At 40.8% G+C, this 27,487-nt stretch overlaps 1 protein-coding gene across 7 annotated transcripts in view; it reads left to right on the top strand.

The window, feature by feature from the left end:
* The window catches only part of RBKS (ribokinase), a 92,851-nt gene that overhangs the window by 26,624 nt on the left and 38,740 nt on the right, over positions 1-27,487 (top strand). For all 7 annotated transcript variants that reach the window (XM_038561139.1, XM_038561141.1, XM_038561143.1 and 4 more), the window contains 5 exons: positions 5,837-5,900; positions 6,833-6,895; positions 9,587-9,751; positions 18,400-18,491; positions 25,069-25,257. In XM_038561139.1, coding sequence (XP_038417067.1) covers positions 5,837-5,900; positions 6,833-6,895; positions 9,587-9,751; positions 18,400-18,491; positions 25,069-25,257 — 573 coding nt within the window. The remainder of the gene's footprint in view (positions 1-5,836; positions 5,901-6,832; positions 6,896-9,586; positions 9,752-18,399; positions 18,492-25,068; positions 25,258-27,487) is intronic.

Below are 27,487 nucleotides of genomic sequence, written 5' to 3'. Positions count from 1 at the left end.
TGACTCCCATTTGCTCTATTTTGCTGCATGACCAAGATACTTACACTTAAAGTTCTCTTATCAATTTAATAGACAAAACGTGACCAGGTATATGGAGAAGCCCCCCAAAATACCTATGAAGATTCCTCTATGATATTATTATGTCAAGTCCTTTTTATTTCAAGGACCATTTTAAGTCATTCACTACGATTTTCATTCACATTCATTACAAATCATTCCATTTGTATCATTCACTGTGATTTTTCAGGACACTTTTCACTCAACTCTCAATGGCACTCGATGCATGACCTTCGTCTAGGTTCTACTCTGATTTCTGGTTATCAATTTCCAGTTACTGAGGAAGAGGCTTACATTTGAGTCAGAAGTAGGCAAAGGGGATTGGAAGGTGTTTGCCCCTCTCAACCTTTTTAAAAGCAAATCCAGCAGAATAAATGATTGTGCAAGAGGTTTGAGGGTGGGGAAACGGGAAATGGCATTCTTTTAGTATGACATTGCACAAAGCATTTGTGCAACTCTGTAATGCAGGGGGAAAAAGGAGGACTCAGATCTCTGCTTCTTTTTGCCCACATTTCGATATAATAAATACGCATGTCTAAGACACAGACGTGCTCGCAGTTGGCTCTGTTATTCTTATGGAAGTAACGAGATACATGGTTAATTAAACAGCATTCATGTCACCATTAATGGAGATGTTATGTTTTTTAATAACAGTAATGCAGTCTTATTTTTAAAATAATTCAGTGCACCCATGGGCTTGCTTCCATGACCAGGTACTCTTCTGTTTGAAGATAGGGAACAGGGGATCCCTGGGTGGCGCAGTGGTTTGGCGCCTGCCTTTGGCCCAGGGTGCGATCCTGGAGACCCGGGATCGAATCCCACATCGGGCTCCCTGCATGGAGCCTGCTTCTCCCTCTGCCTGTGTCTCTGCGCCTCTCTCTCTCTCTGTGACTATCATAAATAAATAAAAAAAAAAAAAAAAAGAAGATAGGGAACAACAGGAAGAAATGGAAACGTTAGGGGGAACCAGATGGGCAGGAAAGTAGTTTATAAGATTGAATCCGAGCAGCAGGAGCCCTGTCCCTCCCCCCAGGGAAGCGGCCACAGTGGCAGTGGTACTGCCGTGGTGATGAGGAGGATGGGGACCATGACAGTGACTCCCGAGACGTTATTTAATCCTTTATAGTTGTAAACGTGCTTCACGCGTGTTACCCTCACAGCAAATGTGCTTTGACTTTCTGGATAAGGAGACTGAGGCTGAGAGGCGGTTAAAGTGGCTTGTCCCAAGCCACACTGGAAGTGTAAAGGGGTGGGACGCTGTGGTGGCTCAGTGGTTTAGCACCTGCCTTCTTTTTTTTTTTTTTTTTTTTTAGCATCTGCCTTCATGCCCGGGCGTGATCCTGGGGTTCTGGGATCGAGTCCCGCGTCGGGCTCCCTGCATGGAGCCTGCTTCTCCCTCTGCCTGTGTCTCTGCCTCTCTCTGTGTCTCTCATGAATAAATAAATAAAATCTTAAAAAAAAAAAAAAAAAGGAAGTACGTAGGGGCTTCTGACTTCCAGGACACAAATGCAAATATCGCCTTCCTTTTCGTAGGCTTCTTCCTTTATTATTATGATTTAAATTCAGTTAGTTAACATATAGTGCATTACTAGTTTCTGAGGTAGAGCTCCGTGATTCATCCATACCTGGTAACACCCAGTGCTCATCCCATCACGTGTCCTCCTTCGTGCCCATCCCCTGGTTACCCCATCCCCCACCCCGGCCCTCCAGCAACCCTCCGTGTGTTTCCTAGAGTTAAGAGTCTCTTGTGGTTTATTTATAGGCTTCTTACCACTTCTTTTACTTTGTAATGTGTTACCATGACCCCGAGGCAAAGTTAATGGAGCTAAGGTTTACTTCTCTTGATCCTCAGCGGGTATTGTTACTTTACCATTATTTTTTTTAGTTACCAGATTTTTTTTAATTTTTTTTTTATTTATGATAGTCACAAAAAAAAAAAAAAAAATGATAGTCACAGAGAGAGAGGCAGAGACACAGGCAGAGGGAGAAGCAGGCTCCAGGGAAGGAGCCTGAGGTGGGATTTGATCCCCGGTCTCCAGGATCACACCTGGGCTGAAGGCGGTGCTAAACCGCTGAGCCACCTGGGCTACCTTAGTTACCAGATTTTAATTTTGTCATGGGAATATCAAAAAGGGCAAAAGCAAAGTATTTTGTTCCACTCTCATATAGAGGTTAGGATGCCAGCCAACAGGTTTGCCAGGAAATCACTAGTGGAATAAATCTGGAACCATAACATCTCCAAGGATGTAGCCCCCTCAGGTGATTCCCATGTAGGAAGCAGACAGACAGCTTTGCCACCTCTAAAACACCATTGTGGGGGTGGGGGGCAAGGGGGTCTCTGCCCTTTAAGCTTCTGACCCTTGATCTCAGCTCAGGGCTTGATCTCTCAGATCATGAGTTCAAGCCTCACATTGGGCTCCAGGCATGGAGCCTACTTAAAAAATAAAAATAAAAAATACCACTGCAGCAACCCTGCAAAATGCAGTTACCATGAGCATGCAGTCCCTTCCTGATTATGCCTTGGATGCACGTGATACTCCACTTGGAGTGACAGGTGCCTCTGTAAGTCTTATCCTCCCTCCAACAGTTTCTGGAAGGCAAAGCTGCCTACTCATTGGTTTTCTCCTCCTTTCCAACAATTCTTCTTAATCCCTGCACTTCCTAATGAATAGATCACTATACCATTTACCAAACATGCCTTTGAAATTCACCTGAAACAGATTTTGCCTGGAAAAAAACAGATTGGGGATCCCTGGGTGGCTCAGCGGTTTAGCGCCTGCCTTTGGCCCAGGGCGCGATCCTGGAGTCCCGGGATCGAATCCCACGTCAGGCTCCCGGTGCATGGAGCCTGCTTCTCCCTCTGCCTGTGTCTCTGCCTCTCTCTCTCTCTGTCTGTCTATCATAAATAAATAAATCTTAAAAAAAAAAAAAAAGAAAAAAACAGATTTTTGCCTATATTAAACTGGTTGGAAAAGGGAGAGAAGTTTCTTTGCTCTAATCTGTACCAAGCCCCACATGCCTAGGAATGGCCTTCCTTTAATCGCTACAACATTCTTAAAATGATGCTTTCCCAACTATATGGCATCTTAATTGCTCATAAGAGAGAAATACATGTTTAAAAAAAAAAAGAGAGAGAGATGAGAAAATAAACAATTTGTTTCTGGTATGAATCTTTGACCTAAGAAATGGGATGCTTTGGTAGATACGTGGCCTATCTTCCATGAAGAAAACCTTTGACAGATGACCTCCTTTCCCCGGGGAACTCTGCCCCACAGCAGTGCTTTAGAGTGGACACTCTCCATTGTAGAGATAGAAAATCTGCTAATAAGAAACTATTATAGGGACGCCTGGGTGGCTCAGTGGTTGAGCATCTGCCTTTGGCTCAGATCATGATTCTGGTGTCCTAGGATCAAGTCCTGCATCGGGCTCCCTCCAGGGAGCCTGCTTCTCCCTCTGCCTGTGTCCCTGCCTCTCTCTGTCTCTCATGAATAAATAAAACCTTTAATAAAAAAAATTAAAAAAAAGAAATTATTGGATATTGTTCAGAATTATTGCCTAGTCAGCATTTCTGCCGGGGAAGGAGCACAGGGAAAGTGTTCTTTGAAGAAGAAGTTCTCAGAGGTGACATTTAAATCAGGGGTCAGTACACTACCATTCAGGAAGCAAATCTTGCCTACCATGTATTTTTATAAAGTTTTATTTGAACACAGGCTACATCCATTTGTCTGCAGATTTTCTTTGGCTGCTTTCACACAGCGAAATTGCGTAGTTGCAAAAGAGACCATCTGGCCCACCATGTCTAAACTACTACCTATGTGTACCTTTATAGGAAAAAATTTTCCAACCGCTGATCTAGATAGTCCAAAATCTTCTCTTCACTCATTGAGGCTCTCAACCCAAGCAAATCTCTAGGTTTCTTTCTATTGATATATCCCGAGGAAAGCAATTTTATGTGGAAAAGCAAAACACACCAGGAGTGGCTGAGACCCAGATAGATACACGATCCATTGAGGTAGTGAGCACTCCCTACAGGACAAAATAGAAATTCAGGAGTGGCCACCCTACAAGCCTACAGGTGCCAAGCAAGTAACATTAATTGCAGTAGGCCAGGTGCAGGCTGTGGTCAACTAGAGATCATGTGCTCACCTTTGGGGCAGTTCTAGCTGGGTTGCCTTACAGGAATGTGGGCCCGATGTTGCCAGAACCTCTAAATTTTCAGGACCTCCTGGGAATTTGTTTTTGTGAAGTGGCCTAATACTTAAATGGTGACAGCTGATTAGAATTTAAATTAAGATGGGAGGAAACTAATAAACACTGTATGTTACCTCCACTTAAGTTAAAATAAAATAACACAATAGGAGGGCATCCACACAAAAACCCACACATGAAAATTTATAATTACCAAAATTTAGAAGCAACTCAAGATGCCCTTCAGTGAGTGAATGGATGGATAAACTACAGTATGTCCATACCGCAGAACATTTTTTAGCACCAAAAATAAATGAGTGATAAGCCATGAGGAGATATGGAGGAAACTTAGATGGGTTTACTAAGTGAAAAGCCAGTCGGAAAAGTTTCATATTGTATGATTCCAACAGTATGACAGTCTGGAGACAGTAGAAAGATCAGTGGTTCCCAGGGGCTTGGGGAGAGAAGGGAGTATTTTTTTTTAATTTTTTTAATTTATTTATGATAGTCACAGAGAGAGAGAGAGGCGCAGAGACACAGGCAGAGGGAGAAGCAGGCTCCACGCACCGGGAGTCCGATGTGGGATTCGATCCCGGGTCTCCAGGATCGCGCCCTGGGCCAAAGGCAGGCGCCAAACCGCTGCGCCACCCAGGGATCCCAGAGAAGGGAGTATTAATAGGCAGAGCACAGAGGGTTTTCAGGGCAGTGAATCCATTCTGGATAATACTATAATGGTGGATACATGACATACGCTTGTCAAAACCCATAGAATGTACAACACCAGAGTGAACCCTAATGTAAACTATGGAGTTTGGGTGATAACAATGTGTCAACATAGCATCAATGATTGGGAAAAACTGAACTATCATTATCAGAATACATGCTAGGATGCGGAAGCCACAGACTTACACTATATTGAGTTACCCAAGTTAACAAGGGCTTTTTTTTTTATTTGAAAGATTTTATTTATTTGAGATCAAGAGAGAGAGTGCAAGAGAGAGCACAAGCAGAGGGGGAGGGGCAAAAGGAGAGGGAGAAGCCGACTCCTGCTAAGCAGGGAGCCCGACTAGGAGATGGATCCCAGGACCCAGGGATCACGACTTGATCTAAGACCGGCAGACAGGCGCTTAATGCTTAACCCGTTGAGCTTCCCAGACCCACCAGTGAGGGCTTTTTAAATTCCCTCTTCTCTTTCCAGTCTAACTATGCCGCCATCCCATGTCCGATAAGATTCTAAAACAGGCAAGTCATTACAAAGATGCCCTCATTTATAGTGAAGTACAAACAACTGAGATTCTTCATAAATATTGAGGACTGTTGATGGTAGACAGCTCTGTCTCAGTGGGAGGTTCCACAAGAACAGACCAAAATGAGAGCAAAGTTCATTAAATGCTTCACGTTTTAGGATGTAAGTGGGACAATTCTTTGGGCTGAAACCAAGTTTAGCATCTTACATTAAGAAGATTAATTAGCTAATGTTTATAAAGTACTGTGCAGATATGCCCTTTTAAAATGCTAAGTATTCTAAAAACTACATTGTAGCATTTTACTAAATGTAAAAGATCTAACATTCATCATTTCTTTGGTACAGGTTGGCAAAGATTCTTTTGGCAGTGACTATATAGAAAACTTAAAACAGAACGATATTTCTACAGGTAAAATTTCATCTTTTTTAAAGTTAGTTTTTATGACTTTTCCTCTGGGATCTGGTTACAAGAACAGTTGAATATAGAATAGAATTATTAGATCCTCCTCTGGTGGCCAGAGAATTTTTATGCACAGCTTTGTCTCATCTTACTTAAATGTTGTTTGGTTAATTCTTTTCATGTACATTCCTCCAGATGGGAATTAAATGATAGGAGGTTACAAACCTTCATCTCATAGAAATGTTTCAAAAGCAGGTGACAAGGAAAAAACAGGTGCTGCATTCACAAAAGATATTTTAAGAAAAGTCATTGAATGTCATGGCTGGAAACAATCTTCAAAACCACTGAAGCTGATCCCATCATTGCACAAAAGAGAAACTGAAGGCCAGATTGGTTCTCAATGTGTCCAAGAGCACACAGCTAGTTGGAGCTACCGCCAGGAGTAGAATGCAGGTCTCTGGCTCCATTTCAAGGCTTTTTGCTGCCAAAGGCCGCCTGATCAACACTTCCATTGATGCTCCAGACCATGATTCTTGATGAAATGCAAAGTTTATGAAGAAACGCAACCAAGTTCATTGTATAGGTTTGACCTTTAATCTCTCACTCAACTCTGTCATTTCTTTCACTGAAGAAAAGAAATATGGTGGTCTAGAAAAATGCAGATGTATATGCTATGAATAATTTGGGCAGATTGAGAGTGGGGTAGGTTTGCTGGGTTGTTACTAATGTAGAGCAAAGGTGCAACTGAGTGTAAAGGCTTCTGTCTTCCTTGATGTATAGGTGATGGGTATAAATTAGTGCTAATTACTTATTTCTTTTATCATTCCAGATGGTTAAAGGTTAAAAAGTTTTTCCAAAGATGAGTGGTGCATTGAAATTGCTAAAATAGATTATCCATGCCAGGCTGTATATACATGATTGTAATTTCTTTTTTCTCTCAGAATTTACATATCAGACTCAAGATGCTGCTACAGGAACTGCTTCTATAATTGTCAATAACGAAGGTACGTGTTTCGCATATTGGAGTGTCATTTCATGAAGCATTTCATGTCCACAACTAGAGTAGGAGCATCAGTTTTTACCCTAATCCTATGGATTTCTTACCATACCCACCACTCCAAGGCTTCAAGTGTGGTCTTTCCAATCTAACTATGAATATTTCCCTTTATTTATACTTCCCAACTTGATCATTCAAATATAAAATTGTCCATCCAATACATAGGAAGTGTTAAATTGCCTCAAAATAATATTTATATCCTGAAGCATCCCATTACCCTCCATGTGAACTCAGAATTGATATTTGTCTCTAAAAGCAGTTAAGTATTCTCATCTGTCATTTCAGTTATACTAGGTAAATAAATGTAAATACATAGGTGCACAAGGAAGTTAATGAATCATATTTATAGAATATTTACTGAGCAAATGGCAGCAACTAATTACTTCTAACTTATCATTTGTGTTCAATTTTGTTTGCTCTTTAAATGGCAATCAAATCTCGAAAGTCGATATATACAACTATATTTGTCACAGGGCCTTGTGACAGTTGAAATATTTGTCTATAAAAACAGTAACTTCCCTTTACCCCCAAGTAAAGTCTTCATAATTTCTGCCAACTACTTTAAGTATATATATATAAAAACTATGTAAAATTGTTTAATTCAGAATTAATATTCTGAAGGACCAGACATTTCATGGGGCACTTCAGACAGAACCTAATGCATTATAGGCAGTCAGCGTGCATGTTGTGAAATTAGGATTTGTCATAATATGTCTTTGATTTGTAATAGAGTTTCAAACAATTGTTTCTCACAGAAGGTATGGTATGTTTCACTCTATTCTAGTGATCCCAAAGTTGCAATAACAACAATGAAAATATGTGTTATATTTAAAGAAGATAAAATGTTTAACAATAGACAGTCTATGTTCATTCCTTTAAGCTACATCTTAAATAATTATTGCTGCCAACAGCCCCTCATTCCCTGTCTTAAACTTCTTTTATGTGTTCTAGGAATATCTTCAAGTTCCATTTCTTGCTTATCAGTGTAGCAAGGTACTACACTTCCCATGCAAAGATTAGTTTAATATCGTGTATTAGATGCCTGTTATGCTAGAACTTGTCTGATTTACATAACACATATGTAAATATATAGAGAATATAGATTGTCATAGAAGAGCTAACACAAATACCCTGAGAGGGGACCATCAACTCCCTTAAGTGAAGGAATCAGTACCAAGGTAAAGTAAGGAATTCAGTTTTGACAAGTTAAATTTGAGGCATGAATGATCTCGCCATATGGCAATGTCTACCAGACAGCTGTAGTCTTGGTCTTATTGCTCATCAGCCAAGGCTAGGCCAGAAACATAGATTTCTGGAGTCAGCAACACAGAAGCAGCAGTTGACTCTAGCAGAAGGAATGAGGTCACCAAAGGAGAAAAGGAAGGAGACATGCCATCTTTCAGTGTGTGGGTACTTGAATTTTTCCAGTACCAAGATTGGGTTTATGCTGAACCATCCCCACTTTATTAAGTCCTCCTTGTGGCCAACAGACACATCTGTGGTAAGATGATCGGCTAGCATGTGTTTTGTGTTCAGAGGTAATTTTAGGTCATGTCTATACAAGACCATCACAAGCAGCCTGGAGCACAAAAGAAGAAAAAAAAAAAGACTGCTACAACTTGTCCCTCTAGATCAGTGCTGTCCAAAAGAAATACAACGCAAGCCACATACATAATTTTAAATTTTCCATTAGCCACATTTTAAAAAGTAAAAAGAAACAGGTAAAATTAATCTTAATATACTTACTTAACCCAATATATCTAAAATATCGTCTTTTCAACATGTAATCAAAATGTTCTTAAAGACTAATGAGATATTTTACCTTCTTTTTTTTTGTACTCAGTCTTTAAAATCTGCTGTGTGTTGTACAATTGAAGCACATCTCACTTAAGATGTGAGACACCAGACACATCTCAAGTGCTAACAACCACGTGTGGCCTGAACTCATGACTCTCATATTGGACAGCACAGCTCTTAAGAGTTCACCTAACAGATAAAATGCACCCTAATCCTTCCCCATTTAGGTGGTATTGTAGAGAGTAGGTCCAAGTGATAAGTATGTAAGATTCTTTACTCCTGCTTCTGTTTGATCTGGTACAGCATAGGTCAGATCTCTCTCTCTCGACCTTAGGTTATCTAACACAATTTCCCATCTGTTAGATATTATAAAATATGTTTTGATTTTCAGAATACCCTAGGGTACACACATGAACTGACTGCATACCACAGAGCCTTAGTTTTTAGTGTTGGGAAAGTACACTCCTGTCCATATGTATCCTTATGACATCTGTCATTTAGGATTCGGAATGTTTACCAGATGCCTTGTACCAACCATTTTAAAGTATATTATATATCTCTTCCCAGCTAGTATTCTTTGTATATAAGAATACTGATAGGGGAATTATTTTTTAGATTTTACTCAAAATTGTCAGAATAATATCAGTTTTACAGAGCAGGGGTATCATAAAAGAAGATACAGTAGGAATGTAGAATTTCACCTGAATCACCTAAAAATGTCAAAATTAATACTTATAATACATTTAGCATGATGACTTTGGAAGGGTGATTGTAACATTGCAGAATATCATTACTTAGCCTTGTTTGTTTTTTAATATAAATATGTGGAAAATCTTTATAGGCCAGAATATCATCATTATAGTGGCTGGAGCAAATTTACTTTTGAATACTGAAGACCTGAAGAAAGCAGCTACGACCATTAACAAAGCCAAAGTCATGATCTGCCAGTTAGAAATAATTCCAGAAATATCTTTGGAAGCCCTGACGATGGCCCACAGCAATGGAGGTGATTTTACCTATTTGTTATTCTTCCTAGAAAAGCTTTTTTTTTTTTTTCCTAAAGATTTTATTTATTTGACAGAGAAAGAGCACGAGCAGGAGGGAGAGGGAGAGGGAGAAGCAGACTCCCCACTGAGCAGAGAGCCCAGTGTAGGACTTGATCCCAGGACCTGGGATCATGACCTGAGCCAAAGGCAGACACCTAACCGACAGTCACCCAGGTGCCCCCCTAGAAAAGCTTTTATCACTGTTAATTTAATAAAAGGTAGCCTTTTAAGTTAAGCAAAGCAATACTTTCCCTGTAGTAAAATATCCTTTCTTCCACCTGTGAGATTCACGATCTTCTTGTAGCTAGGAAAGTTTACAAACAGGGTAAAAAATAACCTGAGTAGCACTACTGATACCCTACAATATAAATCTTCTATCTAGTTAGTGGAGATGATAACAAGTAGTGACTAGAACCTCAGAAACAGCCCATAGCCCAAAAGTAGAAGCAGAGGTCAAGTTACATGTCATGTACAATGACTGCCCTGGTAGGTCTATTTTGATAAATGTCTCTAGGAATTAAAGATTACCTCTTTCTCTTTTTTGTAAAACTCCATCTCTGTTCAATAAACCAGAAAAAATTATTTACGTGTAATATTTTCTATGTTGTCAATGTCCTTTGAGCAGTTAGTTGGTTTTTGACCTTCAATTTTGAAAATTTTCAAACACACAAAGGCAGGTAGAATTGCCTAACAAAATCTTTCACCCAGTGTCAACAATTATCAACGTGTGGCTAATGTTGACTCGTCTGCCCTCCTGCTCACTCCCTGCTTCCACCCCCAGCAAATCACAAACTCTTTAAAAATCCAAAGAGTTTCTTTGTGTTTACTTCTTGTTCACCATTGACTGGTGGGCAAAGCATCTTCTGAGTTAGAATCCCGTTTCCATTCCTTTTTAGCTTTGAGGTGTTTCTAGAATGATCCAGTTTTTCTAAGCCTTGTTTGTTAAGAGCATATAGAAATACTCCCCTACAGAATTGTTCTAAGAATGAAACAAAATAAAATATGATGCTGAGCATGATGTAATATATCTAAACGAATCCCAAATTTCTTCTCCTTTTCACTTCTCTCTTGAAATTTAAATTAGGATAATATCCTGATCTCAGCATCAAAAAAAAATCAAAATAGATCATAGCCATTCTAAAACAATGGCTTCCTCTTGATACTGCAGCCGTAATTCTGTGACTTAAGAGAGAGAACCACTTTGAATTTTCCACATAAAACTTTCTCATCAAGATACAAAACTAAAAAAGAGAAGAAAAAGAACAGTAAATGTATGTGTGTGTGTGTTTGTATAAGTGGTTTCTCCCAAAATCTCCAGCGTTCTACAAAGCAATAAATGGAAAGTAAGTTACTTGAAATGATTTTGTAGAGAATTTTTAAATGTATGTCCAGATTTAACAAATTTTCCTCTTGGCAAAACAACGTGCTGTGGTAAATTCTCATTGACATTTAATGTATTTTTAATGGACTCAAAGCTGTCAGAAAGAATTCTAAGCAAGCCAAAAACCCATTTGGTTACATTTTCTCAGGGTGTCACAGATAGAGTCTAATGCTTATGGTGAGCATTGCCTACACCGTGTTCATCTGAATTGAGCAATGTGAATACAACATGACACTTCATTCATGCTCCTGTCTTTCCTTTTACAGGTTGGGGCATAGTCTCTTGTAACTGCTTTTCCTACACTCCCTTGCTTCTCAGAGATCACTCTTCCCTTTGTCTTAGTCTAGTTTCAGGTTAACTAACCAGCTTGTAGAGGAGAGAAAGGTAAAGCCACCAGAGTTGAATATGTTTCACAGGTAAGGCTAGAATTATCCCAATGGGCAGACAGCCTGACCTTGGGGCTGTCATTTGGGTGGAGTCCAAAAATGCTTCCTCCATCACCTGCTAGCCAGCTCTATCAATTGAGCTAGATGACCTAGGGCATCAGGAATGGGCAGTGGTATGGGGTGCCAGGGTGGCCCAGTCAGTTAAGGGTCTGATTCTTGAGCTCAGCTCAGGTCATGATCTCAGGGTCATGAGTTCAAGCCTACCAAAAAAAAAAAAAAAAAGAGGGGGAAGGGAATGGGCAGGCGTAGTGATGGTAAACTAGCACTAGCCGATTCCACATTTTTACTAAGAGTCAGCATGTCTAAGTATTAATTCCACGTACTTTCATATATATTGACCTTTGAAAAACCTCATGACAAAGATATGGCAGGCATCATTCTCCCAAAATGAAGGCGAGAAGATACACTAGGAAAATGTAAGTAATTACCCAAGGTCAGTGTAGAAACCCAGATTTCAGATGCCAAGACCCAAGTTCTGTGTCCTAGAGCACGCCTTAAATATTACCACACCGCATTGATTCCAAGGAACTGAGCCTTTATGGAGAAAAGTAAAACCCATAAACTGTAATATTGTTCAACACGTAGCCTAAGCTTTGAGTGTTTTTGAAGCTCACATCTCAGAGACACTAGACTACTTTCTGTGATGCATCTCTTACCTGCTCCCATAAAATACATGCACATGGACTCCTCTGACCAGAATTCAGCTGGTCTTCACTTGGTGAAGCAGCCAGAACCACTTAGACTCTCTATAACCATGAGTGTGTGTGTGTGTGTGTGTGTGTGTGTGTGTGTGTGTGTGAATTTAATGTGTTTTCATTCTCACGTCAGAGAAGAGTGATACAATGAAGGAAGCACTGGTTTGAGAGTCATGAAGTTTGGGTTTGAATACAGAATCCATCCCTTAGTAAATAGGGGACCGCATGCAAGTCAGTCAGTTCTTGGTTCTAGGCCTCTGTGAAACAGTACTGGTCCAAGAGCTCTTGCAGCTGTTTACTGTCAGGATATATGAATGGAGAGCAGAGCAGGCAAAGCTTAGAGATACGTTGAGCACTTCGTGTCCTGTCCATTGCCCCGTGAGACTACCTATGTGCTAATCAGCAATATTCCACCTACAAGAAAGGAGGTAAAATAATCCTCCTCTTCCTCCTCCTCCTCCTTTCTGGGTTTATTATCACAGCTCCTTTATCTGAATTAAGCACATACATAGTATGACTGGATTATATATAGTTGTTAAAAATACAGAGGAAACCGACACCTCCCCCCCATCTCTGAATATATGGTGTCAGAACTCTGTTTTGTCTTCACCTAAAGGAAAGCATTGGTTTTAAATGGACAGCACCAGTGGCCCTCAGTGGCCCCCTCCTCTCTAGGTCATGATGCTGTGAGGCAGGCCCACAGCAGAGCTGGTGCTGCAGCTGCTCGTGATGAAATTATGCATGTCGGGTCTGGTCTTTATATCCATTTCAAAGCAAATGGAACATTACTGGAACAATTATAAATAATTGAGATTGTAAGATCGCCAAGATCAAATTCTAGGTAGGACACAAAATATCTTTTAATGACACTTGAGTCCTTTTCTATTTGGCAAACCAAACTTCTTGGCTGGCCACCTTGACTTTCACAGTGACGTTGTCCAGCACATAGCCCAAGTGTTGAGTGTTTCCGCTGCTCAACTCACAGGAAACAACCCCCAGAGGGAGACTGCCAAGCCAGCGTTTTGGTTACCCCAATCTTTCCACAGTTTCTTTACTTAGGGTGACTTTCTTCCTATTTCTCTGAGCTAAGTTATTATGGCCTTCTCAACTGTCCAGTTCATGCCCTCCATGGTGAGACTGGTAAGAGCTTCCACCTCAGGATGCCTGGGTGACTCAGCAGTTGAACATCTGCCTTTAGCTCAGGTGGTGATCCCAGGACCCCTGGGATCAAGTCCCACATCAGGCTTCTCTCCCCGAAGGGAGCCGGCCTCTTCCTCTGCTCATGTCTCTGCCTCTCTCTGCATCTCTCTGCATCTCTCATAAGTAAATAAAACCTTTAAAAAAAAAAGAGCTTCCACCTCATTCTCCTGGCTCTGTACCTATGCAGCTCCTCACTGACATTCTTGTGCCAGCCTTTGGCATGCTGTTAAGACAACCAGGAGTTTAGCCCACCTTATGTTGTAATGAATAATGATTACGTTGGGTGTGGTCAGTGCCCTCTGCAGCTCCACACTACTCCATGGTACATCTTGTGTCTCTAGTTTTACGTGGTTCCAGGATGGCATCATTTTCCCCAACTTATCTATTGCAAATGTGCATTCTTCTTTGATTAACCACATCTACTCATTCTTCACATTTTTTTCACCATGGTAAAGTGTTTATGTTTATTTTTGGTAGCATGAGCCAAAGAAGAGTCCTTGCTTTATGGCATTTTCATTTTTCCCCTAACTTTTTTTACTAGTCAGACTCTAAGCCTAGGTATCCAGCCTATTACCATCCAGCATTGGTCAAAATGCTTTCCTTCAATAGGGAAATAAGCAGATAAGATTTGATTCATTTTTTTTAGATTGATTTATTTATTCATGAGAAACACACAGAGAGAGACAGAGACATAGGCAGAGGGAGAAGGAGATTCCCTGCAGAGAGCCTGATGCTGGACTTGATTCTTAGATCATGCTGAACTGAAGGCAGATGCTCAACTGCTGAGCCACCCAGGTGTCTTGATTTGATTGACTTTTATACAATATTTATGGTCAAATTAAATTGTAGGATTTCTCGTTCCAGCAATTCTATTGCTTAAAATTCAGTGTAATTATTTTTTTTAAATTTGTATTTAGGGGCGCCTGCGTGGCTCAGTTGGTTAAACATCTGTCTTTGGCTCAGGTCATGATCCCAGGGTCATGGGATCAAGCCCTGTGTTGGATCCCTGCTCACTGAGGAGTCTGCTTCTCCCTCTCCCTCTGCTTCTCCCCCTGTTTGTGCTAGCTTGCTCTCTCTCTGTCAAATAGATACATCTTTTAAAAAATAAAAATAAAATTTATTTTTATTGTGGAAAATCTCAAATATATGTGGACATACAGAGACTATATGGGGTAAACCCATATATACTATCACTTAGCTTCAATAATTCTCAACACATGGCCAATCCTGTTGCATTTATACCCTAACTGACTACTCTCCACACCCTCCCACTGCAACCTTGGGTTATATTCTGAAGCACCAGCCAAACATTATATCATTTCATTCACAATGGACTTGATTTTTGCTGTAAGATATTACACATCTTTTAAGAATGATGTCTTTGCCTGGTGTACACCAGGTAATCTCTGGTCAGATTTATTCCCATCACCCTTTGGAATTAATCCTTATTAGTTTAGTGAGTAACCTCTCAGACTTTTTTTTTTCTCTTCTGTCCAAGTGTATAAATGTAAATACACATACAATTATGCTTTGCTTTATTAAAAAAGGAGGAGTCATACTAAAGATTTTATTACAAAACTTTCTTTTTGGATCCCTGGGTGGCTCTGGTTTAGCTCCTGCCTTCGGCCCAGTGCTTGATCCTGGGGTCCTGGGATCCGGTCCCGCGTTGGGCTCCCTGCATGGGACCTGCTTCTCCCTCTGCCTGTGTCTCTGCCTCTCTCTCTCAATCTCTCTCTTTCTCTTTTTTTGTGTCTCTCATGAATAAATACATATAATCTTAAAAAAAGAAAAACTTCCTTTTTTTCACATATAAATTATAGAAAATTTTCTGTGACAAAACAGAGATCTCCTTCATTCTTTTTAACAGCAGCAGAGTATTCTTTTAGAGCTATTTTTTTCCTAACCAATCCTGTCTGATAGAAGCTTAGGTTTCTTTTTATTTTTTTCTGTTAAAAACTAGCTGAGCATCACTTTGCATGCCTATGTGTTTCTGTGGGAGAGATTTGGAAAAGGAATTGCCAGATCAGGGCTCTTTTGAGATAAAATGGAACTTTAATAAGAGTAGCTCAATGCTATTTTTCCATACGGGTAGCTTGCTCTACCCTGTGCTCAAATGCCTTTGCGTGCAGATTGGAGATCACAATACATGAGCAATGCTTTTTCATTTCACCGTTTGAGGAAAATAGGGAGCAATATATTTGTTCTGGAACTGTAAAAAGTAAATGGGTGTGTTGGAATGCTGGGCATGGAGGGCCTTTACGCATAATTGACATCTCTAAGACCTTGCAGAAACGGGAAGACCAATGAGAGACTGTTGCCAGGCTATGAATTCCAACAGAAGGCAAAAGAGATGGGTGGACAGGCGGGGGTGTTAGGCTGTGTGTGAAGGACAATATAATAACAGTAATAATCCCTTACACTTGTACAACACTCTACAGTTTACAGAGGGCTTTTACACCCAGTTTCTAATTTAAGCTGCACAATGACCTGTACAAAAATATGAGCAGCCAAAAATATACCATAGAATTTTTGTGGATGGACATTCTAGATTCTAAAATAATGAAAATGTGAGAATAGCATTAGCCTGTAAACCACTGGACAAGATCCACTAACCAAACCAAAATGTTAAGACCAAGGAAGGTGTAGAAGCAAACTCGCTAGCCTCACCAGGCAGTAGTGGACAGTTTCCATTAGCCATGTGCTGATAAGCATCTACCCAAGAACGTGGAATGGATCAGTGCTGTGACAGCTGTGGAAAAGCCACTTGGACAACTCATCAATGTGCGAATTTTCCCAAGAGATTCTAATCAGATTTGAGGTGGAGCCTAAAAGTCATGCACTTTAATTGTGGGACCCAGGAAATTTAACAAAAATCCCCTACTCCTGGACAAGCAGAGCAGGATTAACTCCATTTTGTGCTGCACCTGCCACCTCCTGTATCACCCCCACATGACCTGCTTATTGCTTAAGGCACTGCCCCACCCTAGTCAAGCCGCTGGGCACACCCTAATCGGAAATCGGCTCATAACAATGTAACCCTGCCTTGTGCCAGCCAAAACTGCGCGCCAATTCTGACCAAAGTAATAGGCCAGCTCAAATGGATACTATAGGGTAAGATGTAATTCCATTGGCCACCTGCATGTGGACTGACATGACTGCGCAACTTTCTGCATATCCCATGGGCCACTGGCCCCTATAAAGCTGCTACCCCTCTTAATCTCGGGGTCCAAGTCCCTGCTCCGCTGTGTCAGGTACACTTGGACCCAAGCTTGTAAATAAACCCTCATGCGTTTGCATCTGTGTTGGCTCCTCGGTGGTTTCTTGGATTTGCAATCTCGGGCACAACATTATGAGGTCTCCTAGTGATGCTGATGTGCAGCTAAGTTTGTGAGCCGCTGTTCTGGAAGGGTCTCTGAGAATTGCAGGTAGAAGATTTTACTCTGTGAGTCCATAGTAGATTGGAGTCGCTAAACACATAAGTGGACCTGGGTAGAGGAAAAGAAGACCAACCAATTTAGTTGGATCCTCTGGTGGATAAGTAAGTGTTTTGACAAAGAGGGAGCTTCCTGTGAATGTAATCTCTAAAGACTTTAAAATGTATATATATATATATTTTCAAAATTCCACATCAAACATTGTTTTAAAATACTATAAATGGGGATGAAGGTTTGCACTGCTATAAACAGAGTCCTGGCCTAGAGATAACCAATACTGGACTTTTTTTTTTTTTTAAGATTTTTAATTTATGTATTCATGAGAAACACAGGGAGAGAGAAAGAGAGAGAGAGAGAGAGAGAGAGAGAGAGAGAGGCAGAGACACAGGCAGAGGGAGAAACAGGCTCCATGCAGGGAGCCAGACATGGGACTTGATCCCGTGACTCCAGGATCACACCCTGGAAGGCTGAAGGCAGGCGATAAACCGCTGAGCCACCCAGGGATCCCCCAAATACTGGACTTTAAGCTGGAGGACCCCAGGTAGGGACCCAGCTTAACTGTGTCCCAGTGTATGACCTTAGACCTCACTGAAGCTCACTTTCCTCCTCTGAAAAATGTAAATATTCTTCTAACACTGTAATGCTATGACATTCTCATTTTCCCTGTCTGCTATCCCCATCCATCCTTCTCTTATAGGCTCGTAGTCTGAGCTAGCTTTCAGCCTCAGATCGAATTTATCCTCCATTCTCAAGCTTTCTTTATGTTTCCAGGTTGCTCATAGAAGCCAAGAACGTAAGCTTCTGTGAAAAGTGTATATTTGGGGAGCCTGACTGGTTCAGTTGGTGGAGCATGGGACTCTTTGTCTAGGGATTGTGGGTTTGGGCCCCACCTTGGGTGTAGAGATTACTTGAAATCTTAAAAAAAAAAGTACATGTTTGCATGAGTAATTGTGATATATTTGGAAGACATGCATAGGTGTACAAAACCTACATATGTAAATGAACTTCCTACTTCCTGTTCTTACCAGGAAATTTCTTTTATCTCTTCATTACTTCTTTCCAAACATCTCTTTTTTTTTCCTGGAAAATGGATTTATGAGCAAAAATGTTCACCAGCCTGAATGTTCGCATCCATACATGTCCTTTCATGTCACAGCATTTAAAATTTTATGTTGCCCTTTGACATAACTTTGTAATCACCTTGGTTGTGATACTGTTGCTTGCCCTTGAAGTTGAAATGTTGTAAAGTGAAAAAGGGAGAAAAAAAAAAAGGGGAGCAAATGGAAATAAAAAGGGGCTGGGACTAGGTCACCACAGAGATTGAGATTTCAGACTTTTCTAAGTCAATTTGTCATCTAATGGGGAAAATGCTGCACATGGGATTTCCCTTACTGTCTATAAGTGCACCATGTTAAAAAATGATCACTGAACCCCCTTTTCCATTCTTTACAGTGAAAACATTGTTCAATCCAGCTCCTGCTATTGCTGACCTGGACCCTCGCTTCTACACACTTTCAGATGTGTTCTGCTGCAATGAAACTGAGGTAAGGATGGAAGGTTTTGCTCCCTCCAGAAGAAGCCAAAGACTTTCATGCAAGTGGATGAAGCAGAGGCAGAACTAACCACTTCAGTTTGATTGCATGTAAATTCTTGGGCCCATTGAAAACAATTGTCAGACAACTAGGGTGTAGAGAAAAGGAAATTAGTGAGTTGGGGGGGGGGGGCGATTTCCTGAGTCATCTCCATAATCTGGCATTTATCAAACCTCAGCTATTTTTAGTTCCCTCCCTGCCTTCAAGCTATTGGTGGTTTGTTTTCTTTTTAAATTGTTCTACATTCTGTGGACTAATTAGTACTAGAGTTGCTAGATTTAGCAAAAAAAAAAATCCAGAAAGCCCTGTTAAATTTGAATTTCGTATAAACAACAAGTGGTATATTAAATGTACTTGTGCTATAGAATTATTTGTTATTTATCTGAAATTCAAATTCAGCTGGCCTAACAACCCTAATTAAGATACGACCCCTGGAGCATTTGCTACATTTTCTTGTGAAGACCCTGGGACTGCATGGGTGTACAGATGTAGGCTCCCTGTTGATACCACAGGAAGGACCTCGGGGGCCACTCTGTTAGGAGAGGGCCCTCTCAGACCACCTGAGGATCATAATGTATAGATTTGCATAAAATACTGATCAATATGTTCAGATGGTGCCATCCATTCTGAAGCATTTTAGGAAGAAAATTTCAGTATTCCTCCTTTTTATAGGCCAAACCATTTTAGGCCAGAGCTTGCTCTCCACATTGGGAAGAAGGACATATTATTATACAATGCAACATGAAGAGAGAGAAAGTTAGTAATTAAAGAATTATAATAGTAATTGTCCATGTGGTTCTAGAAGGCTGCATGAATGTTTCCAGGATTTCCCGACCTGCCTTTTTGTTAATTTTATCTCTCAGAACATGAAGTAAACAAAAAAGAAGACTGCCACAAGGAAACTAATTTTAACAAATCACAACAGGTTATGCAATATTTTTGAGCAACCACCATAGCCAGGCCTTGTGCTAGGAGAAAGGGATTGTGGGAAATAGTAGCTATTGCACAATAAGAAGTTTGATTACTCTCCACTGCCAACTGGCTTAAATTTCCCTGCTGCATACTTGGAGAGCACTATATTTATTCTTCAAACACTCATCACAGCTCAAATTACTTATTCAATACTTCTATCTTCTCCACTGAATTACTAGTCCTGTGAGGCTAGGGACATCTGTCTTATTCACTGTTGTATTCCTAATGGGTAATCCTAATTGTATAGTTATCTACTGTTGCATAATAAATTACCCCCAGATTTCAGGGCTTACAATATAGTAATCCCCCTTTATCACTGGGAATAGTTCCAAGACCCCCAGAGGATGCCAGAAACCACAGATAGTACTGAACCCGATAAATATTATGTTTTTTTCCTATGCATACATACCTTTGACAAAGTTTAAGTAATGAAGAAGGCACAGAAGAGGTTAACAATAATAACTAATAATAAAGCAATTTTAACAATATATTGTCATGAAAGTTTTATGAATGTGGTCTCTCTCTCTCTCTCTCTCAAAATATCTCACTATCCTGTACTCACCTGTCTTCCTCTTGTGATGATGTGAGGTGATAAATGCCTATATGATGAGATGAAGTGAGGTGAGTGACACAGGCTTGAGACACAGCAGGTAGGCTACTATTAACCTTCTGATGATATGACAGGAGGAGGATTACCTACTTTCCTGACAGCAGTTGACCACGAATAAGTGACACCAAGGAGAGTGAAACGGTGGATAAGAGGGGACTACTGTAATTATTTCGTGTCCTGTACAGTTTCTGTCCATCAGGAATTGAGACAGGGCACAGCATGGCTTGTCTGTCTCCATGATGTCTGGGGCCTAGAAGACTCAAGGGTGGAGAGCAGGAATCATGCTTCACTCCCATGCTTGCTAGTTGATGCTGGCCTTTGGCCAGAACACTTAACACTTACACAGGACCTCTCCTTGGGACCTGGGCTTCCTCACAATGGAAGCTGGGTTCCAAGATACAGTATCCAGAGGATGAGAGAGAGGGAATCAGGCAGAAGACATGTTGCCTTTTATGACATCACTTTTGAAGTTACACAGTATCTCTTCTGGCCCATTCTATTGACTGAGGCAGGAAAGTCTACCCTTGCACCCCTCGTTTCAATATAAGATTGTCCTTGTCACAGTGTGAAAAGAGCATATATAGTGTGATATAAATTGATAGAATTATTTTTGGAAATTATGTAACTCTGTTATATTGTACCTGGCACATAGTTGGCACCTAGTAAATGCTTTTTGAATGAACAAATGAACAAACTTTGGTCTTTAGGAAAGTTGATCTCAGACACTCAGTGGAAAAAAGAAAAACTTTAAAAGCTTAATTAAGATTCTTATGGATGACTTCTAAAAAGGATAATAATGTAAATTCATGCTTTAAGATACTCTCTCTGGGGGCACCTGGGGAGCTTAGTTGGTTAGGCATCCAACTCTTGATTTTGGAACAGATCATGATCTCAGGATCATGAGATCAAGCCGCACATCGGGCTCCGTGCTGGGTGTAGAGGCTTCGTAAGATTCTCTCACTCCCTCTCCCCTCCCCCCTCCCTGTTCTCTCTTTCTCTTTAAGGAAAAAAAACCCCTCTCTCTGCTAACAGACAAACCATTGATAAATAAATACACAAAGAGACAATGAAAAGATACAAGCTCAGAAACAAGATAACTCCACAGATCAGAAAGGGAACAGAATCCTAGAGCATTCAGCCCTGAGTGTGCTAGAAGCAGGTATAGGTGGTAGGGACCTCCAATGGGTAATAGGCACTAAAAATGTGCCCCTCATGGGAGCCTGGAGCAGTGCCCACTGCTGGAACCCAGATATGCTAGGCTGAGACTCCCCTGCTAACCAAAAAAAGTAGAGGAAGTTGCTAAGCCTGCTACCCGGACTACAGCATTATGTAAAGCTACCAAGCTGTGGAGACAGGACAGAGGTACTGCCTGTGATCAAGAAGGAATCAGGCCAACTGCTAACCTGGTGACCAGGAATGTGACTAGATTGGCAATATCTCCAATAACAGCAGATCAGGAACTCCATATTGCTGATATAAAACTTGGCTCTGGTTTAGAGACCCTCAGGGGCCTAATAGATGCTACTATGAAACCACTGAAAAGGCAGGGGTAGTACTTTTAATCTACTTTTGATCTGAGGACCCATGCCTTTCTTCAGTTCTTGATAACACCTTACAGTTCTTCTAATATTGTTTCTCTCTAGTTCCCTCCTTTCTCTTCTTTCACTCCAACTAGATGTATGTTAGAATTGCTTGAGCTATATTTCATTTCTCTAAATTTCTTTTTAATATTAAAAAAATTCTTTCTGTGATACATTCTAGGTGAATTGAGTTTTTCACTTGTAGGTGAATTGATCAAGATTCTCTTTCAATTCACTAATTCTTCATTCTATTCTAATGTTTATCCTCTAGTGGTTTTTTTTTTCCTAATGAGTGTAATAATAGAAACATTTCAAAGGTGTTTTTTCATTTTCAAGATTTCTAATTGATTGGTTTTTATATTCACATATCATTGCTTCAATTGTTTCTCTTTCACACTTACTTTCTCCTTTTTTTTAATAATAAATTTATTTTTTTATTGGTGTTCAATTTGCCAACATACAGAATAACACCCAGTGCTCATCCTGTCAAGTGCCCCCCTCAGTGCCCGTCACCCATTCACCCCCACCCCCTGCCCTCCTCCCCTTCCACCACCCCCAGTTCGCTTCCCAGAGTTAGGAGTCTTCATCTCCTTTTTTAATGAATGAGAATCTCAATCATACTTATTTTAAAGTCTTTCTTGGCATTGTTTCATTATTTGAATTTTGTCTTGGGAAAATTCATCCAAGACTATTGATGTTGTTGGATAACTTTTGAGCATTATGCTTCCTCATTTGCAGGCTCATGTTGCTCTCTCTGAGTTGGGGAATCCCACGCTTTGGTTCCCACTAGGCTGATCCTGCCTCTGCAGTGGTTTCATGGTAGACTCAATCCATTGGGTGTCCGACTCTTTTTGGCTCAGGTCATGATATCAGGGTCCTGGGATCGAGTCCCACATCAGGCTCCCCACTCAATGTGGAGTCTGCTTCTCCTCCCTCTGATCCTCCCCCCCAACTCCCACTCATGCTCTCTCTTGCTCCCTGTCATGCTCTCTCAAATAAATAAATAAAATCTTTTTTAAAAAAGTATCACCTGAGATAAATAGATATAACTCCCTCCTAACATGCATTTTAATGGAACTGCATAAAGTGAAAAGTAGAGACAAAAATATTCTTAAACAGCCAGAGGGGAAAAAAGACAGATAACATATACATGATAAGAATATCCAATACTCCCTCTGCCTGTGTCTCTGCCTCTCTCTCTCTCTCTGTGACTATCATAAATAAATAAAAATTAAAAAAAAAAATGTGGATGGGATCCCTGGGTGGTGCAGCTGTTTGGCGCCTGCCTTTGGCCCAGGGCGCGATCCTGGAGACCCGGGATCGAATCCCACATGAGGCTCCCGGTGCATGGAGCCTGCTTCTCCCTCTGCCTGTGTCTCTGCCTCTCTCTCTCTCTCTGTGACTATCATAAATAAATAAAAATTAGAAAAAAAAAAAAAAAGAATATCCAATACTTCACTGATTGTAAAAGGGGAAAATGGAAAAATTGGTGTCCATGAAAAGGAGAATAGATCTTTTTAAACTGTAGTATATTTGTAATATATCTGTACTGTATGGAACTGTGCAGTTAAACAGAAGTAGAGCTACACATATCAACACAAATGAAATTACGTTAAGGGAAGAGGCACATTGCTAAATAGTATCTATGGAAGGCATGATTCACCTTCTTTAAAGAGAAACATCTGAAGCAAATAAAATAACACATTAAGATTTATTAAAAGCAGGTGGTAGGTACATGGGTGTTTGTATTACTTTTTTACATTTAGGAACTTTTCATAAAAGAATAGTTTTTAACAGGTTTTTAGAAACCACAAGAATTCCATGTTTCTGCAAATATACCATCTAACTCAACAGATGTAAGTGATCTCAGTAATGAAGATCAGTGAAAAACTTATGAAAAGAAAATAGAAGGTGGCCTCAAGGCATAGCCAACGCAGACAGAAAAGGTCTGTGGAAAAGATGGTTCAGGAAGGACACATGGTCAAGTTAATGAAACCTTTGCTGTGGGGAAGACCAAAGGAACAGACAGTGGGGGTGACTTACAGGCCATAGGAAAGGTTAATCTGGGCATGTTCAGAGTAGGCACAGGAAGAAACAGACTCTTTCTTAGGAAGAAATAGGATACAGAAAAGACAATTTGGCTATAAACTTTTTGAGTCAAAAAATATCCTATAATTCATCTAGTCCAGTAATTTTACAGCCACTAATTTCAGAACCATAGAGGGTCCCCAGAGATGCTAGAGGGGTGCCTAGGGGATGAGGAAGCAGGGCCCCTACTACAGGCAGAGCCTTTGTTACCTTCTGGGAGTGAACTGTGGTCCTGTGCCAGCCCCTAACTTTACAGATTGTATATGACTTGGGGAAAGTCCCAGAGTCAGTAAGTAGTGGGCATCTGGATGTCAGCACAGTGCTCTCTCTGCTACACAGGAGTGCCCTTCCTGCTCTGCTTCCATCTTCTTGAACAAAAACAAACAAAAGAAATGGGTGTTGTGCAAACGTGGGAAGCTGTGACTAGTAATAAGAGAAAGGCATTATGGCCCAAGAGGGGCCTAGAAGAATTACGGCCTTAGGTGTGAAATTTACAGACATGATTTATATCAAAATCATTGGCAGCAGTCCCTCCCTTTCTCCTGCCTCCCCTCCCCTCTGCCTTTCTTTTGTAGAATTCTTTGTTCTCCCTGATTCTTTTTTTTTTTTAAGATTTTTAATTTATTTATTCATGAGAGACACAGAGAGAGAGAGAGACAGACAGACAGGCAGGCTCCATGCAGGGAGCCTGACATGGGACTCGATCCTGGGTCTCCAGGATCACGTCCCCGGCTGAAGGCAGGTGCTAAACCGCTGAGCCACCCAGAATTCTTGATGAAAATCATCACACATACACACAGAAAAGCTGAAAGAGCAATACAACAGATAGCCATAGACTGTCCGCCCAAATGGTTGTTAACATTTGCTGTTTTGCTTTCTCTCTCGTGTGTATTTCCTTTTGTTTTTCTCGAATCGTTTCAGAGTAAGTTGCAAATAACATGATACCTGACCCCTAAATATTTCAGTGTGTGTCTCCTGAGAGGAGCCACAATACCATTCTCACACTTAAGAAAATTATCAATAATAATATACTGTCATCTAACATCCAGGGCCACGTTCAAATTTCCTCAGTTGTCCCAAGAGTGTCCTTGAAAGCTAATTTTTGTTGTCATTGTTGTTGGGTTATTTCTTTTCTTGAGCCAGTGTGCATCAAAGCTCCCGATGGCATTGGTTGTTATGCAAAAGAAGGGAGACGTTTTCTAGAAGAGCAAATCTAATCTGGAAGTGGACCCAGGTCACTTTTCTCACTGCTTTTTCCTTTCACTTTTATGTATTCCAGGCTGAGATCCTAACTGGCCTGGCAGTCGGCAGCCCTGCAGACGCTGGGAAGGCTGCGCTGGTGCTCATGGAGAGGGGCTGCCATGTGGTCATCGTCACCTTAGGTGCTGAAGGATGCGTGATGCTGTCACAGACAGAACCTGTCCCAAAGCACATTCCCACTGAGAAAGTCAAGCCTGTGGATACCACGGTAGGTTTTAAAATTTCAAAATTACCTCTGCCTCCTTGAAAATCATAATTTGGTAACAAAGATTCTGCACCTGAATTTTTGGATCATAAGATAAGGGCCTGAGGAAGTGATACAATAGAAGAGAAGAAAAACCGGGCAGGAGGACTAGCTCTTGATCATTCCTTAACCAGCGGGGGGAATTTATACAAGTCAGTTAACCTCTCTGAGCCTCAGTTTCTTCATCCATAAAATTGGAGTAGCAATAGCAGAATACCTGTATTACCTATACTCAGTCACTGATTCATTCAATAAATATGTACTGACTACCTGTTATGTGCCAGTCATCTGTTAGGTGCTGGGGCTTTAGTGATGAACAAGACAAAACTTCTGTCTCATGGGGCTTAGATTTTAGATGATATAGCAATCGCTGGTTCTTACAAGCCTCTCGTGTGGAGAGAACAAGTGCACGGGTTGGCAGAAATCATTATTTTAGTCAACAGACAATAACAGCTAACATTTACTGCATGCTTGCTGTGTCTCTTTTGCATACGTCTCATATAATCTTTACAATTATGAGATGCAAGTTACTGTCCTCGTTTTACAGATTTAGAAACTTGCTGAGGACCGTAATGCTAGGTTGTAACAGAGATAGGGGTTCAAAACTCGGCCTGTGGACTCCAGACATTTCTTGTGTAAGGTGCTGCATTAAGGATAAGCAGGTTAAGTAGATAAGTCACAGCCCAGAATGGAGTAGAAAGGAAACAGGTTAAAAAAAGAAGCTCAGGGTCCCTCTAAAACCGGGAAAATAAAAATTGCTTGTGGCCTACAATGGAGAAGAGATGGGGACATGCCTGGGTGGCTCAGCAGCTAAAGTGGCTGACCTTGATCTCAGCTCAGGATCATGAGTTCAAGCCCCACATTGGGCTCCTCATTGGGTGTGGAGCCTACTTTAAAAGTTTTTTTTTTTAACTTAAAAAAAGAGAAGAGCTGACTAGCAAAGTAAATAAGTGTCAGAGATGCAAAACTAGAGCTGAAGAAGAATAAACATTTTAAGGTTCTTATTTATAAGAAGTTAGTATGTAATTATTTATAAAATATACTTTGGTTTTATGCTTAGAAAATACTTGAAAATGTGGGTCACGTATCAGAAAGGAACCAAAGAGAATCTGATGAAGTCATGGGTGCGAATATGCTTTGAAAAACAGATTAGTACAAGGAATGCTTTTATAACCTGAAATTACACCCTGATTGCCTTTCACAGTGTGCGTGATCGGGTATTTGATAAACTGTACTTGATGTTGTCATCTTCTTCATACTGAGTCATTTTAGAAACCATTAGTGTTTTTCTGTTCTGTCAAGCAGTCACCTGAATTTGAGAGGTTCCTTCATAGTTCTCAAATCGACCCTGCATTAGAGTAAAACTAGTCCAGGTCCTGAACAAGAGCAGAAGAGTTTACTCTCCTTTGCTAAAAATGAAGAGTCCTAGGGGGGTTGCCTGGCCAGCTCAGTCAGTAGAGCATGTGACTCGATTTCAGGCTCATGAGTTCAAGGCCCACATTGGGCATAAAACTTACTTAAAATAAAATGCATATGATGAGCAAAAAATACACTTAAAAAATGAAGGGTCTTCGTGAAGATGTCGGGCCTACATATCTCCCCAAGAAAGACTCAGCCTCTGCTTCCAATGTCTGTGTCTGTGGTACATAAGCACCAAAGCACAAATCAGAGGGGCCTCCACAGAAACAGGGATTGATTTGGTGCACCTACGTGGAAGGTCCAAAGGCAGGGCCGAGCACAGAGGCGAAGCCACGTCCCAGGGGCTTGCTCACTCTCTCCTTGTTCTCTGTCTGCCTTGTGCTGGGCTTTGAGCTCAAGCAGATTCCCTCCAAGGAGTGGTTCTGGCAGCTACCTGCCTACATGGTGCCTCATGTCATGTCCCCATCCCTGGATATCACATAAAAACCAAAGAACTCTTCTCAGAGGATGGGAAGTAGATGCTGGTCAGACAAAAACAAGCCCTGCTCACCGCAGAACAAGTGTGTGAAAATGCACCGCCAGGGCATGGGACCAAGTGATGAGGAAACCAGCCTTGGAAATCCTCAGATTTGACTCAGTAGTCATTATCCTCAGAGCCGTTTCATGTTGAAGAACTGGATTTCATAGATCATGATGGACTGTGCCTTGAGCATCTATCTTAAACACAGCGATGTGTACAGGGAGGTTCTCACACATTGTTATGCCCTTTTATTTG

The sequence above is a fragment of the Canis lupus genome, chromosome 17 (genome assembly GCF_011100685.1).
Source record: "Canis lupus familiaris isolate Mischka breed German Shepherd chromosome 17, alternate assembly UU_Cfam_GSD_1.0, whole genome shotgun sequence".
NCBI lineage: Eukaryota > Metazoa > Chordata > Mammalia > Carnivora > Canidae > Canis > Canis lupus.
The sequence above is the reverse complement of the archived record's forward strand: the minus strand, read 5'-3'. Positions and strand labels throughout refer to the sequence as shown.